At 39.3% G+C, this 16554-nt stretch overlaps 1 protein-coding gene across 5 annotated transcripts in view; it reads left to right on the forward strand.

The window, feature by feature from the left end:
- OCRL (OCRL inositol polyphosphate-5-phosphatase) overlaps positions 1–16554 on the forward strand; it is a 50710-nt gene that overhangs the window by 15556 nt on the left and 18600 nt on the right. For all 5 annotated transcript variants that reach the window (XM_020889686.2, XM_020889683.2, XM_020889685.2 and 2 more), the window contains 11 exons: positions 944–1054; positions 1515–1604; positions 2314–2434; positions 2523–2684; positions 4024–4125; positions 4641–4755; positions 5838–5954; positions 6061–6248; positions 8208–8319; positions 9826–9935; positions 12506–12641. In XM_020889686.2, coding sequence (XP_020745345.2) covers positions 944–1054; positions 1515–1604; positions 2314–2434; positions 2523–2684; positions 4024–4125; positions 4641–4755; positions 5838–5954; positions 6061–6248; positions 8208–8319; positions 9826–9935; positions 12506–12641 — 1364 coding nt within the window. The remainder of the gene's footprint in view (positions 1–943; positions 1055–1514; positions 1605–2313; positions 2435–2522; positions 2685–4023; positions 4126–4640; positions 4756–5837; positions 5955–6060; positions 6249–8207; positions 8320–9825; positions 9936–12505; positions 12642–16554) is intronic.

Raw genomic sequence — 16554 nt, forward strand, 5'->3', positions numbered from 1 at the left:
TGTTGTGTTGGGTAACCCTTATGTGCAGCCTGTCTCTTGCCCTCAAAGAGCTTATAGTTTCGAGGGCCATGAGAAAGCAGTATGTGTAATAAATCAGTTAAAATAAGAATATAAACAAGGACAGAGGTTTCCTGGATCACCATAGCCAGACAGTTGATACAGATGGTAAATGTAAGGCTTTAGAAAAGGGGAGACAGTATGTTATGTACATAAGAAACTGAACTATCTCAGATAACTTTGCTTCTAATTACACTGTTTTGTTTTCTTTTCTTTTTTTTTTTTTTTTGCTTCTAATTACACTGTTTTCTAATTGGCTATACTTGAACCAGACCACTCATGGACATGGGTCATTATATTATTTTTGTGAGTTTTTTTCAAGACAGATTTTTTTACTAGAGGTAAATGAGGTATGGATGCTTCTTTTCAGAATAATTCAAGCCAATCCCATTATGCTTTTCTTTTTTACTTAGCTTATGAATTCAGTTGCCTGAGTACAGTCTGTACCTAAGGAACAAACCATGCTATTTCCGTTTTTCCCTTCACACTTCAGAGATTCGTATTAATGTGATTTGGATTTGAAGTGGTAGGAATTTCCAGCTAGGAGGTGTGAGGAGGGTGGTTGGGGAATTGATCTTTTGCTAGAATTTGAAGGTTCCTACAGTGACATATGAGCAACATATCAGAATGTAGGAAACTATGATTTTATTATGCATCATGTCACTATATTGGGCTGCTCATTTACACAATTCATTAGCCTACATTAAATTTTTCTCTGCATCACCCCCAATACCACCACCACCACGAATCCCTTAATCTTATAGGTATGCTTCATACATTAGAGGTCTGGAATGTTTGCGATCTGGACCTTCTTCTATTAAATTGGTAAGTTGAAAATATGATCCCAAGAAAGCATTATATGTAGATGGATTTCTGTCCTTTTTAGATGGTTGCAAAATTCGGATTCAAGGGGACTGGACCACAGAGCGACGCTTTGAAATCCCTGATGAGGATCACTGTGTGAAGTTTGTCTCAGAGGTCCTCGCTGCTCAGGAAGGTAACTTAGGCCTCAGCAGTTTTCTTTCTGTTTGTATGGGACATGCATACAGAGACAGGTGGCCGTTAGCAGAGTACCTTGCCCATGGAGCCTTGATAGGTGATTTTTTTTGTTGTTCAGGAATGACCCCAGGGATAGGTTAGGGTAAGTCTATTCAGCTTTAAGGACCCTGAGTCAGTTTCTAGAATCTTCAGTTTCTTGCCATGGCCAGCTTACTGCAGACAGTGATCCTCCTCCAGCCCCAGATGGTCCCAGAGCTGCTCTCATTTTTTTAGTCTCTTCCTTTGTGTTCAGGAATGGTGCTAAGTGAATGGCCTTTGGTGGTGGTGGCGGTTTAGTTGCTAAGTCATGTCCGACCCTTGCAACCCCATGGACTGTAGCCTGCCAGGCTCCTCTTTTGGTTATGGTAAGTTCCATTCACTGGAATGGTTGTTCCACTCTATGACTCTTATCTCTCCAGCTCAGTCACAGCTTCTTGTTCCAGACCAAAAGGAGTCATCCAGCTGGTACCAGAAATTAGACACTAAGGACAACTCTTCTGTTTTTTCAGGTACTGAAAAGATTCTTTTCTTTCCCCTGGTTGCTATGATGATTGCAGTCAGCAGATTTTATCTGGGCAGATAAGATAGTGTGGAGTAATGTCAATGTCGGATACCTTCTCCTATGGAGTGGTTTTGAAGTCTGTACTCACCACCTCATGTTCACTCCTAGTACTTTCTGTGGCACATTAGCTCTTTCAGAGCCAGCTTAGCAGAGGGATAAAAAACGCAGACTCCAGGGGCAGACTGCCTGGGTTTGAATCACAGTTCTCTGACTTCCTAGTTGTATGACCTTGGTCAAGTTACTTTGACATCTCTGAGCTTCTGTTTCTTTTTCTGTAACTTAGGAAGATTTTTTTAATAGCACCTATCTTATGGGGTCTTTGTGACAATTAAATGAGATAGTGATATAATCCCTAATTTTCAACCAGGCATTGTGCTAAAGTCTTCTATAAATACTCGCTCTTTTAGTCACGTTCCAAGTTAATGTAACTTACTAGTTATGTTTATCATTCTAGTTAATGTGTCAGTGGTTCAGGGACAGATGTGCTTCTTCTCCCATCTACGTTATCACTGTTCATATACCTTTCTGTTTGGTAACGCTGCTGAGCAAATAGGGGTCAGACCAAAACCGCTGACCAAAGCAAAGTCCTATCTATCCTGAACAAGTTGGATGTTATCTTCCCCCCTCCCTTTGACTCTGGGTTCTGCATCCTTCAGGGCTTCTTGGATTTGAGGATAATTTTTCATCTATGAATTTGGACAAGAAAATCAATTTGCAGAATCAGCCTATAGGGGTTCACCGGGAACCTCCACCCCCACCCCCTTCAGTGAATAGAATGTAAGTCCTGTGTTGAAACAGATTTCCCATGTGTGAGACCTCCCTGGTAAAGACAGTTTCACTTCTGAGTTGCTCATTTATTTGCTAGGCTTCCACGTGAAAAAGAAGCTTCTAACAAGGAACCCCCCAAAGTGACCAACACCATGCGTAAGCTCTTTGTACCAAACACCCAGTCTGGACAACGGGAGGGTCTCATCAAACACATCCTGGCAAAGCGAGAAAAAGAATATGTTAACATTCAGACTTTCAGGTTAGTCTCTCTTCTACTTATGAAGGTGAAACATTAGTTACATTAATTGGTATAGCAAAAAATGTTCTTTTGGTATTTAAGATATTAGTGTAATTAGCTTATTTCAGAATAAAAGCATAATAAAAAAGAACGGTGAGCTGATTCAAGCGCCTGTCTTTATGCGGTCAGTAACCTACATATCCACAATAATGCAAATACTAATTTGCATTTTTTTCTAATTTTTAATTAGAAATTTTTTTTTCTAATTTTTCTAATTTCTAATTTTTCTAATTTCAATTGCATTGATTTTCTAATTACTAATGATACCACATCTACTAATACTATCCACTCTTATAGAACGAAGTCAAGCTCACATGTACTAGAGAATTGTCTCCTAGCACATTCCATAAGCAGGTGTGTTTATCTATCTGACCTGCTGAATTTCTTCTTGCCAGTATCGGCAAATTAAGTCCACCATTACCACTAGACCTTAATTTTCATTTTCCTACTTTGGTAAGTTAACTAAAGGAAGTTCGCCCAGTCGTCTTGATTGGGAGGCCTATCTTGGATTCTTTCCTCTATTATATTTTTCATTTCATCTTTACTTATTGATATCCTGTTTTTTGGATTCACTGTGTGTGGCTTGTGGAGTGGTGTAGTGTGGCGTGTATCTCGATGTGCAGAGCAGCAACACTTTTCTTTGTTATTTGCGAACAGCATGTACCCTTTTAGTCCAAGATTCCAGTCCCATCTGCTATCCCATTATGCCTCATTTATTCTAATTCAGTCATGACTATATCCCTGTGCTGAAGCCTCCAGTTCTTCAGATTCTCCAGGATGCTTATGTTTGTATGTAAACAGTTAAGACAGTCATGAGTTTTCCCTTCTGCTTTCCCCCTTAATACTATATCTGTCTCAACAGAATTTCCTCCACAGATGTCCTTGTAATCCTTCAAGAAGTGAGTTTTTGGATTTAACTACGGTTCCTTATGGAACAGTTATCCATATTAGACATCCTTACAGCATGAAGATACCTCTTTCCCATCCAGAAGTTCTCCCTTCAAATATGTTTGGATGGAATGTAAGAGGAAGGAAATGTGGTAGAGCCATTAAATTTGTGTTTATTAAATAGAAACTTGATTCCTTTCTGTAGGTTTACCTGATGTGAAATTTAGAGAGAATAAGCCCACTGCCTTTGTGTTCTACAGGCAAGAAGGGGTTTTTGGTATGTGTGGCAAAGCAGCTTGAGAAATTACACTGGCTTATTGTAAATATACACTTATATAGAAGTAATGAGAAAACTTTCTTTAGTTCACACTTTACCTTTGTCTCTAAATTATTTTTTGGTATTATGTATTAGATTTTTTGTTGGAACGTGGAACGTGAATGGCCAGTCTCCAGATAGTGGGTTAGAACCTTGGCTGAACTGTGATCTGAATCCTCCTGATATCTACTGCATTGGGTAAAATACATGTCTGGAATTTCATTTTGGCTATATGTTTGGTGTTACCTTATGTGACATTTTGCCCTTTTTCCCCCACTGTTTGTAAAAACCTACTGTAGACTATACATGAGAGCTAACTTGTGGGTCAATTTTGTGAGATCATAAAGGAGCAGATACCTAAAATAGTGTGAGGAAGCATCTAGTCCTCTCAAAACACATAGAAAACTATATTCTTCATAGAAACTGACATCTGAGGTTAATCCTTATAGTGACTATTCCTAGGATATATAAGCAAAGCTCTGTTACCCATTATGGAAGTTTTTTTGTGTTTTGCTTGGCCTATGCATATACTTGTGGGGGAGTCTTTTGAAAAGAAAACTACTTGTCCTTACTGATCACTTGAATCAGTAGAGCAGTTCTCTAAAATTCCTCTCTCTCACATTCCTTTTTTCACCTAATGTCTCAGAAAATGGGACAGGAGGTAGTCAGAGATAATTATGGGACGTAGATCTCACATCCTCTTGTTTTCTCAGATTCCAAGAGCTGGACTTGAGCACAGAAGCCTTTTTCTACTTTGAATCTGTGAAAGAACAAGAGTGGTCCTTGGCGGTAGAGAGGAGTTTGCATTCCAAAGCCAAGTATAAGAGAGTAAGCCGCATTTAATTATCTTTTTTAGTATATGACTAAATACCACTCACTGGAAGTTACTCTGTTTATAGCTTGTTCCAAAAGAATGGATTAATTGAATTCTCCCCCATGTGTAATACCAGATAGGGCAGACTAATGCTTTTCATTCCTATTTCCTAGAAAAAATGTTCCCTAAGCTTCTCGATTCTATAGTTTCATTGCTTGACTAAGTTTTAAGAGAAAGGAAGAATTTTACTGTACTCATAACAATAATTAACTCAAATGACATATAAGTGATTTTTTGCAATAAGAATTTAAGATTGAAATTGTTTGCTTACACGGTCAGAACTGGATGCTTTACAGAAAAGCAGTTTGAAGCATGTGGGTGCATTGGGTAAGCTTTGGAACTGGAGCAAGAACAGGAGTGTTGTGGAATTTAAATGAGTTTAAAACTTGGTTGTAAGTTAAGAGTAGAGTTGACTTTAGCAAGGTGACCCAATTTGTTGGTCTTTAGAAGGCACATAATAGAGGCTACCAAGAGAGTTATTTTACTTACGCAGCTACCATACCAAGCCCTTCAAAAGGAGTCATCTGTCTGAGTAATTTTCATCTGCATCTTCTTACACCTGATGTAGGTGATAAGACTCCTGAAGATTTTGTTCCTCTCATATAGACTAATACATATTTCAGACATATTTCTAGTTCACAAAGAAGTCAATAGGCTTGTTATACATTTTATTAGGATATTGTAAATCAGAAACTAGGAAGGAGAGCCAAAAGGAACAAGCTGGCATAGAGGCTTTGTCTTTATTATTCAAATTTTTAATACTGCTTACTCATGGTAGGCTAAAACGTGATTAAAATAATGAATCTAGAGCTGAGGGTACTCGTTGTCCCTGAAGACTTTTACTGGTCAGAGCCAGATTAGAGCTTTCCTGGAAAAATTTTGTTTCCTCTTTATGAGGTCCATTGGGAAATTAGAGGATTTAGATTCAAATTGAGGCATGATTATATCTTCTTGGTGGAAAATTACTTGTGGGAAGTTAGATCTGTGCAAAGAGTGGTATTAGCACAAACCTCTTCTAATTCCCTGGAACTTAAAGGTTCAACTAGTCCGCCTTGTTGGGATGATGCTCCTGATATTTGCCAGAAAGGATCAGCTGCGATATATCCGTGATGTTGCTACAGAAACAGTTGGAACTGGAATCATGGGAAAGATGGTGAGTTACTTTGGAGTTGAGCTTGATTATGATTTCATGTCCATATGAAGTTCAGGTGCTCATTGTGTCTTTTGTACTAACTGTAAATAATTACTCTTGCTAACAGGGAAACAAAGGTGGGGTAGCTGTGAGGTTTGTATTTCACAACACTACCTTCTGCATTGTCAATTCCCACCTGGCTGCCCACGTGGAAGAGTTTGAGAGAAGGAATCAAGATTATAAGGACATCTGCGCACGAATGAGTTTTGTGGTCCCAAATCAGACCCTCCCACAACTGAACATCATGAAACATGAGTGAGTGGTTAAGTCTTCTTTAGCCTTTGAGTAGTGGAGCTGAGAAGAGACTAACCATGATGAGAAACTATAGAAATGTGCAGAGTGAGAGATTACTGTTAAGGGATTGGGTTCACAAAGAAGAGGAAGGTTTTGAGGACTAGCAGATGCAATGAGTCAGAGAAATTAGATTTGCTCTCAGAGGAAAGGTTAGTTCTATCAGCGGTCATCTGAGTAGTGGTGGAGGGAGTCTGTCAGTTGTAATCAGTTTTCATTATTTTTTATTATAAAATAGAAATGTTTATCATAAATATAATAAAAGGTGAAAGGAAAAAAAATCCATCATTTCTTATCTCTGCTTTCCCCAGGCAGTCCCTCCCTCCAGAGAAAACCATTGTGGACAATTCAGTGTGTATCCTTCTAGATCTCTGCTGTGCAGAATGGCAGTCCAGTAGCCATAGGTGGCTATTGGGCACTTGAAAGTAGCTAGTCCAAATTGAGATATGTGGTGAGCATAGACTATACACTGAAATTATGGGGAAAAATGTAAACTATCTCAGTTTTTAAAATACTGATTACATGTTGAAATGACAAAAGTTTGGATATATTGAGTTGAATGGAATTTGTTATTAAAGTTATTTTTACTTGTTTCTTTCATTTCTTATATTCAGCTACTAAAAAATTTTAAATTACATTTGTGATGTGCGTCCTATTTCTTCTGAGTAGTGCTGTTCTAGACTTTTATCTATGCACATGCACACATATTCATATAGGACTGTATTATCCTATATTTTGTGAATTATTTTCCAAGCCAGTAAACATAGATCTACATTATTCTTTTCACTGACTGTGAATCATTCAGAAAAGGGGCCATGGTGACTTAAAGACACCAATGGTTAATATGAAAGGTTAGTGAATAATGGGACTTAATAAGAACGGAAACAAAAATCACTTGAGGAATGGATTGTTAGTAGAAAATAGCTGTAAGGAAATTAACACTAGTAATTGAAATTCTGAGAGGGTGATGAGACTTGGAATAAGTAGTTTGAGATAGGAATTAGCAGGAAAACAAGAGATAATTTGAGGGTTATTATAATCAGTAGAGAGTGGGGTAATGAAGAAAGAGTAGGGCAAGATAGTGATGTTGGTCTGTTCCATATTGTCTCAACATTTAGGATCGTACGGAATTCTGCTTCACAGTGGTAAAGCAAGGCCTTGACATCAGTGGGCATAATATTGACCTGAAATTCCATAAATTTATTTACCTGGGATTCCTTAAATTTCATGTTGCGTCAAAGATTGGCAAGGAGACCCATTTAGAATTTGAAATAGCCCGTTTTGGTGCAGTCATTTCAGGGTCTCCCCTGTGGGGCTCTAAGCATACCTGGGGGTCTGTTGCTGTGATTGGGAGCCTGTGGCCCCTGTGGGCTGCCAGTCTCCTTCCTTCCTGGGACTGTGGTTCCCGGGCAGGGGTAGACAGACTGGCGACAGCAGAAAGCCCTGGACCTCTGTTTGCTAGTGGGCCCTGCCCAAGAGAGATGTCATTCAGACTGTGCAGACCCTCGTGGAGAGCCGGTAGAACATCAGGGCTCGGAGAGGCAGAAAATGTTCAGATTCTCTTCCCCTAGAGACCTGGCAAGCAGCCAGGTGAAATTTTGAAGCTAGTCCAGCAAATAAACTACATGCTTCTCTGAGGCAGTTAACTCCTTGGCTCCCGAGTCCCACACACACCCCATATTTCTCCATCTTTGTTCCTCATGCGGGCAGTGTCCGTCCTCCCACCTCTTTTCTCATCCCCTTGTCCCTCTCAGGCATTGATAGTCCTCATCCCCAAAGGATAGTTAGCACTCAAACCCCTTGTCAGATAATGATAAATGAATGCTTATCAGTAATCTACCCATTTTCCTTCTCTGCATTCTCCTCTCATTGACTTTTATGCTAATTACTACTACTCTTACTCATATATTTCTTGATCCTCAGCGTCGTCATCTGGTTGGGAGATTTGAACTACAGGCTTTGCATGCCTGATGCCAGTGAAGTGAAGAGTCTTATTAACAAGAATGACCTTCAGAGACTCTTGAAATTTGACCAAGTAAGTAAAATTTTATCTTATAGGTACTTTCTTACATAGCAGATAAAATTGTTAAGCCCCATGGGAAGTGTATCTTAATCTAGAAGTAGATGGAAAGGTCTCATTGTCTTGGGAAAACATTGTGACTAGTGAAGCAGTGAATACACACAAGGTTTTTACGAAGTACTTGGATGGGAGGAGGGGAGATAATATTAGTGATAAATAGTCAATGTAACATTTATTCATTAAGTCTTTATCAAGAAGAGATTTCAGAGATTTGTGTAAATGAGTTGGAGAATGGGTGGGGTTAATTGGAAAACACTTCCTGGAGGAAGCAGGCCTTCAGCTATGTTGATGTGGTTTGGCAGATGAAACAGGGAAAGCTGCTCTATGATTACTTGGCAGGCTCAGCAACAGCTTGGAGTAAAAGAGGGAGGCCCTATGAGGGGATTGGGGAGCACAGAAGAGAAGTTTGTCTGGGACAAATAGCACAAACTGCAGTCTAATGGGAACTGATGGAGAAGTTGGGACTAGCTGCTTTATAGATGTTAAAACTTGTCAGGGAAGCATTGATATGGTAGCATTTATATAAAACGATTTTGAGGAACCTAGTTTTCTGGCAGTTTGCCTCAGAACCTGGCACAGGACTTGAATTTTTTAGTTCAGCATATGGATACTGCTGGTAAAAGTGAATGCTTCTTATTGAGGGGAGAAAATGTTTCAAGTTGATTTGAATGTCTATTTTTTTAATGTCTTTAAATCTTAATATGAGGCTTTTAACCTTCAGATATGATCAGAATTCCGGTGTTTTATAGTGAGCCTATCTTCACCCTGTCTACCTTCACATTGAGGTTGGCTGGCTAACTTCTTTGCATTTTTTCCTCTGTCCTACCTCCAAAGGGGGTACAATTGGAATCTTATGTAATTCTGGTAAAATACTTGAGTGAGGATAACTTTCAAAATGATTTCTAACTCTTTACTGAATTTGGCTTTTAGAATTATCCACTCAACATTTGTGTGCTTTTTAAAAAAAGCTGTACTCAAACTATTATATATAGGATAAACAAGATCCTAGTGTATAACATGGGAAACTATATTCAATATCCTGTGATAAACCATAGTGGAAAAGAATATGAAAAAGAATATATGTATAATTGAGTCATTTTGCTATACAGCAGAAATTAACACAACATTGTAAATCAGCTATGCTTCAATAAATTTTAAGAAAAACATGCTAACTTCAGGGAACTTATGATTATTCAGGTTTCATTTTTCCATTGTACCCTGACCACCATTAGCAATAAAAAATTAGTGACATGCTTATATGAGCATCTTGTCTGTGGGTGAGTTTAGATGCTGTGGGAATGTCAAAATTTAATTCATAAGGCACAGAAATATTATCTATGTACTCTGACAATTGCAAAAGATACAGAAACTAGACGCATAGAAAAATAGCTGATCAACCTGATTATCACTTCTATTAAGATGGTGTTACCCTGCTTATATGATACATTTTTCTATCTCTAGCTAAATATTCAACGCACACAGAAAAAAGCTTTTGCTGACTTCATGGAAGGGGAAATCAAGTTTATCCCCACATATAAGTATGATTCTAAAACAGACCGATGGGATTCCAGGTAAAATAACAAGAACCTCATTATGGAATAGGTTAAGACCTAATCTTACTTCTGTCCCTCTGAATTGCTGAGGGATTGGGAAATTTTGGGGTCTTGCCAGAAGCAGAGATAAAAACATAGTGGCTCAGTGCTCTTAGAGAAGAGTTTTTCATCCCTGTGCACTCACATGTGAGCTCACCTTACTTGCTTGTGCTTCTGCTGAGTTGCTCTGTTGTGGCCAATTCTTTGCGACTCCACCAGGCTCCTCTGTCCATGGGGTTTCCCAGGAAAGAATACTGGACCCTATATGCAAAACAGAAAAAGAGACACAGATGTACAGAACAGACTTTTGGACTCTGTGGGAGAAGGCGAGGGTGGGATGTTTCGAGAGAACAGCATCGAAACATGTATATTATCTAGGGTGAAACAGATCACCAGCCCAGGTTGGATGCATGAGACAAGTGCTCGGGGCTGGTGCACTGGGAAGACCCAGAGGGATGGGGTGGAGAGGGAGGCGGGATTGGGGATCGGGATGGGGAGCACATGTTAAATCCATGGCTGATTCATGTCAATGTATGGCAAAAACCACTACAATATTGTAAAGTAATTAGCCTCCAACTAATAAAAATAAATGGAAAAATAAATAAATAAAAAAGAAAGAATACTGGAGTAGGTTGCCATTTCCTCCTCTAGGAAGCTCACCTTAAGAGGGTGTGAACTGCTCTGAAGTTTTTTTTTTTTTTTTTCCATTTATTTTTATTAGTTAGAGGCTAATTACTTTACAATATTGCAGTGGTTTTTGTCATACATTGACATGAATCAGCCATGGATTTACATGTATTCCCCATCTCGATCCCCCCTCCCACCTCCCTCTCCTCGAAGTTTTATGAGCTGCCTGCAGCGCCTTATTCTCTCACCTCAGCAGACTCCTTATTTGATTTTTGCCCTCCTCATCTTGCCCTTATTTCCTTACCTAGTGCCCTGTTCTGCTGCTTTGCCCAAACTCTTTTTCAGCTCTTTAACTCAGGATACCAGAGGTGAAAACAAAGCAGCATGAAAGGTTCTTCCAGCACAGTGATTCTTGATCCTGAGTGTACATTAGATTCTTGTGTGTGTGTGCGCGTGCATGCACGGCTGTGTCTGACTTTTTGCAACCCCACGGACTGTAGCCTGCCAGACTCCTCTGTCCGTGGATTCTCCAGGCAAGAATACTGGAGTGGTTTGCCATTCCCTTCTCCAAGGGATCTTCCTGACCCAGGGATCAAACCTGTGTCTCCTGCATCTCCTGCATTACAGGCAGATTCTTTACCACTGAGCCACCAGGGAAACCCTAGAACCTCTTGGGGGACTTCTAATAATACCAGTGCCTGAGCCTGGCCTGCACGACTGCCAGAGGAAGCTGAGAATCCTGTCTAGTGGGGGGCTATTGATTTCCTGATCACCCCTAGTAAAGTGCCCCTGTCAGTATGTGCCTGGTGGCTGTGTGTCTTCTTACTGTTTCTTCATTCAGTATGGTTTCCTAGTTGTTTGAACCCAGAAGTTTGAAAGAAAAAGAAAATTCCCAGACATCATCAACTTCTTTAGACTTGGAATGCCAGGGTGGGGAGGGAGGAGCCTGTCTCCCTGTCCTCTGAGGGAGGGAGCTGCTCAGCAAGTGAAAAGTGACTCTGACAGATCTTGTGCACGTTGCTTTGTTTCTTCCACTCGCCTGACTTGAGAGTCAACTGAAGAGCTACTGATATGAAATTTATTTGTGTCACCATCTGGATCAGGTGTACAGTGTTGCTTATTTTAATAGAATGATGAATACACTTTTTCCCTTCCTTTGGTATTCTTATAGGCTGTTAGGTGTTCAAGCTTGCATGCTTAGATTTTTTAGTTCATCTTTATTAGAAGAAGCTCAACTTGTCCATAAAAGTCTAGGTTTAAAGAAATCTCTGCTATTACCCATCTCCATTGATTCAACCCAGTCTAGAAATACAGAATTGAATTTTTAGAGTTCATTTGTTGTCTATCTGTTGTGAAGTGTCATTGCAGTTGATAGAGCAAACAAAGAGGAAGTATTCTGAATATAATCCTGCCCTTCTGAGGTTATTTTAAGAAGGTGCTATTCTGCTTTCCCCTGGGGCAACATTATTGAAGCTGTAAATCCTGACCTTAGGAGCACTGTTTATTCATTCCCTGATAGCTTAGTTGGTAAAGAATCTGCCTGCAATGCAGGAGACCTGGGTTTGATCCCTGGGTTGGGAAGATCCCCTGGAGAAGGGAAAGGCTACCCACTCCAGTATTCTGGCCTGGAGAATTCCATGGACTGTATAGTCCATGGGGTTGCAAAGAGTCGGACACGACTGAGCGACTTTCACTTGACTGAGCACCTGCTTTCATCAGATCTTGTGCTAGGGGCTGAGAATTCAGTGGCAAACAAGACAGTCCCTTCACAGAGCTTGCAATAGAGTAGGGAATAGTTGAAGTCGTTAGGAAAGGAAAAGCAGATAATAAGAGGGCTGAACTCAGGTCTGAACTAGTGTGGTAGATACTCCACTCTTGTGTGGTATGTTCTCCTTCTAATCCCTTGCTGTTTTTTTTTGCAGTGGGAAATGTCGGGTGCCAGCCTGGTGTGACCGAATTCTCTGGAGAGGCATTAATGTTAATCAACTTCATTACCGGAGTCACATGGAACTAAAAACCAGTGACCACAAGCCTGTTAGCGCCCTCTTCCATATTGGGGTAAACACTTGTTTGTTCACACAGTTGTTTGTGTGTTAAGTATCTATTCTTAGGGCATTATTAGGGATCAGTAATTTGGTGAACCATAAATGTTTTCAGTTCATAACCGAACAATCGTTTGCAACATTGAGAAGTTAGAGCCCTTGACCCTCCTAAATGCTGTCCATATGGCCTTTTAATAACACAGATGTTTCTCATGCTGCATAATGTCTGCGTAGCACCCGTCACCTCCTAAAGTTATTATACATAAAGAAGAGCTTGAAGCCAAGTTTTAAAGGATGATGAATAGCTTTGCATCAGAAAGATAGTGAAAAGGGAGAGGTTCCTGGTGGAGGTCTGGGGACAGCAGAAGCAAGGAGGCACAGACTGGTCAGAATACATCATCTGTATGTAACCCTAAGAGGCATACTGTCAGTCCTGCTAACTAAGATACTGAAGTCTTCCCATCCAGGAGCATGGGTTTTTATTGTTGTTGTTTTTTAAAATTTATTTTTTTATTGAAGGATAATTGCTTTACAGAATTTTGTTGTTTTCTGTCAAACCTCAACATGAGTCAGCCATAGGTATACATATATCCCCTCTCTTTTGAACCTCCCTCCCATCTCCCTCCCCATCCCACCCCTCTAGGTTGATACAGAGCCCGTTTGAGTTTCCTGAGCCACACAGCAAATTCCCATTGGCTATCTATTTTACATATGGTAATGTAAGTTTCCATGTTACTCTTTCCATACATCTCACCCTCTCCTCCCCTCTCAGGAGCACAGGTTTTAAATTTCTCTTTAACTCTGTTGCATCCTGGGCTGAAGTAATGGCCAATATTTGAATTGTTTTGTCTCTGTTATCAGAATAAAGTTTTTGTTTTCCTGTAGTATTTTCTAGGTGTGTATTATTAGTACACAGGTTATATTCTGGGATCTTGTTGACTTAATTTAGCACAGCTAATACATATAGATTATTCCATGTAGATTTTCCAGACCTGAGGTCATATAATCTGACAGAATCTATACAGGGCAGTGCTTGATAGAATGGACCTTACAGCTAGGCTGCTTAAACTCTCATCCCAGCTCAAACTCTTTCTAAATGTAACCATGGAAAATCTATGCAACATCCCTGTACTTCAGCTTCTTCCTCTATAAAATGGGGATAATGGTATATCCTCCAGAGGATTAATGAGTTCAGACATGCCAAGAGCACAGTAGGATGGATTTCTTTCCTCTGTGCATATGTAAATTTTTTTGACTTCTGAGATTGGTTCTCAGCAATATGTCTTATCCAGCTCCTGTCTTAGAGGGGAATGATTTTGGAGCATTTCCTTTATGTAGAAATTTAATTCTTGGTCTTAGAATAGATTCTAAATTGTACTGAGTCAATCATGACTTGACTTTCATCCATTTTGATATTTTAAAATAATAATGAGTAATAATAGTCTGTGTTTCTCAAGTAGTAACTAGTATGTAGCAGACACCGTGCTAGGCAATCTATACACATCTCATTTGCTCCTCACAACAATGCTTTGAGTTAAATATTTCTCATTTAACAGATGAGCAAGTGAAAAACCAGTGAGTTTTAATAAACTTTCTTAAAAAGCATTTAGCTAGAAGAAGAGCTGAGATTCAAATCTTAAGCCTGTCTAATTCCCAAACTTACAGATGATCTTTCCACTACCCCTGCAAGGCCTCCAGAGGTCCAGAGAACTTACTGAGTACATGTACCTTCAGATACTACTTTTTGCCCACTTCATTTCTAGCTTAAACTTGTAGACTGCCATGTTTTCTTCATTTGAGTTCTCTTAATCCATTTTTAGAAGAATATCTTCCTCCCAAACACTAACCTTTTTAGTTTCATCAGCTATGCTTAGCTTTTCTGTGTATATTTTTTCCAGAACCTCAGAATATTTCTAATATTCCATACATATTAATTCAAAGCTCCCAGAAGGATATTTACAGGTTTTCCATGCTTTCTGTGTATTTTGTGTATCTTTGATAAATTTGGCTCAGATGGTAAAGAATCCGCCTGCAAGGTAGGCGACCTGGGTTCAGTTCCTGTGTTGGGAAGATCCCCTGGAGAAGGGAATGGCTACTCACTCCAGTATTCTTGCCTGGAGAATCCCATGGACAGAAGAGCCTGACAGGCTATGGTCAATGGGGTCACAAAGAGTCAGACACAACTAAGCGACTAACACATACATATTAATGCAGAGCTCCCAGCAGGATATTTACAGTTTTTCCATGCTTTCTGTGTATATTTGTGTATCTGTAATAAAGGTCTACCTTTCTAGTTTTTAATACTTTTTGAATTACACAGAGATGCAAACATGTTTTCTCTTTAAAATAAAAATAAGCAAAATTCACAGGTAAAGCTGAGATCTTCAGCACCCATTCTAGCCTCCACTCCCACTTTTGCCCAAGCCCCCACTCCTTAGCAAGGCCAACTACCCTTATGAATTTCTTTTCTTTCTAGATCAGCACTCTCCAATAGATTTTCTGTGATGATGGAAATGTTCTAAATCTATCCTGTCCTGTCTAAATCTATCCAGTAGCTACTAGTTGCAGGTGGCTACTGACCACTTGAAGTGTGACTGAAAGAACAGAATTTTCGATTTGATTTAATTTGGAGTTATTTAAATGTAAATTTCCTTATGTGGCTACTGGCTGTTATATTGGTCGGCACAGTTCTCAATGTTTGCATTTGCTTTTCTGTTTATCCATACCCAATATGGTATTATTTGTGTGTTGCTGTGTATATATCATAAATGGTCTTATACTGTATGTGTTGGTATACAACTTACTATTTTTTAATTCAGTGGTATAGTCTAAAATGCTATCCATGTCTTTATATAAAGATCTAGCTCATTGTACTTAATTCTGATTTTGTTGGTAATTTCTTTTTCTAAAATGGGTGTGCCAAGTGGTGACATTCTGTGGTGACATTTTCCCCTTCGTTACCCTTCATGTGCGTTAAGGGTTTTGATCATGATAATGCTCTGAGAAGAGCTTTGATTTTATTGGGTAACCACCCCATATTTTGTACTCTTAGGCATGCTATGATTAGAGGCTTTAAGAACCACATTATGTTTCTTACCACCATTCGCATCAGTGACTGTTAACAAAGGGACCAAGTGCTCAGGGGCCAATTAACTTAAGACTTGCTGTGGGCTGGCTGAGATTAAGCTGAGATGGGGTTCCAACCCCTGCACTTGGCAATGGGATCTGTTGCATTAGTTCTCAGACTTTGGTGGGTGTCAGAATTGCCTAAGAGCTTCAAAATGCATGGACCCTGTCCTCTGGAGATTTTGATCTATGGGCTGAGGCACTGTGTTTTTAAGACCTACCCAAGTCACATACCTGGTATTTTGGAAAGGGTCTTATGCTAGAGGTTCAGATAACACCTCTGCTGTTAACTGGCAGTGAGCAACTTGGTTGATTTCTTTGTACCTCGAGATTCTCAACAGTGAGAACAGTAATCCTTGCTTTGGTCACCTCACAGGTTGTTGTGAAAATAAGATGACATATGTAGAATACTTTTTGAAATAAAACTTGCAAAATGTTGAAAAATAACTTAAGAAGTATTAAATTCCTCTTACCCTAACGATGGGTTACCCCTCAGTTCTCTAAGTATGGTTCAGATATGTAAAAACCTTTGAGATATTTGGCTCAGCTTTATTTTTCATGCTTTCCTTACAGCCTCTACTGCATGCATCAATCTGTTTTTTTTTTTAATTGAATTTGTAAAGTTTTCTATTCTGAAAAAGAAATCAGGATCTTAATAAGTGAAAAGGCTATGTTAATTTTGTTCATTTGGAGCATCGATTTGTATAAAGTTTTTTTTTTAATTAGTTGGAGGCTGATTACTTTATAATATTGTAGTGGTTTTTGTCATACATTGATATGAATCAGCCATGAATTTACATGTA

Source organism: Odocoileus virginianus, unplaced genomic scaffold, assembly GCF_023699985.2.
Source record: "Odocoileus virginianus isolate 20LAN1187 ecotype Illinois unplaced genomic scaffold, Ovbor_1.2 Unplaced_Scaffold_2, whole genome shotgun sequence".
Taxonomy (NCBI): Eukaryota; Metazoa; Chordata; class Mammalia; order Artiodactyla; family Cervidae; genus Odocoileus; species Odocoileus virginianus.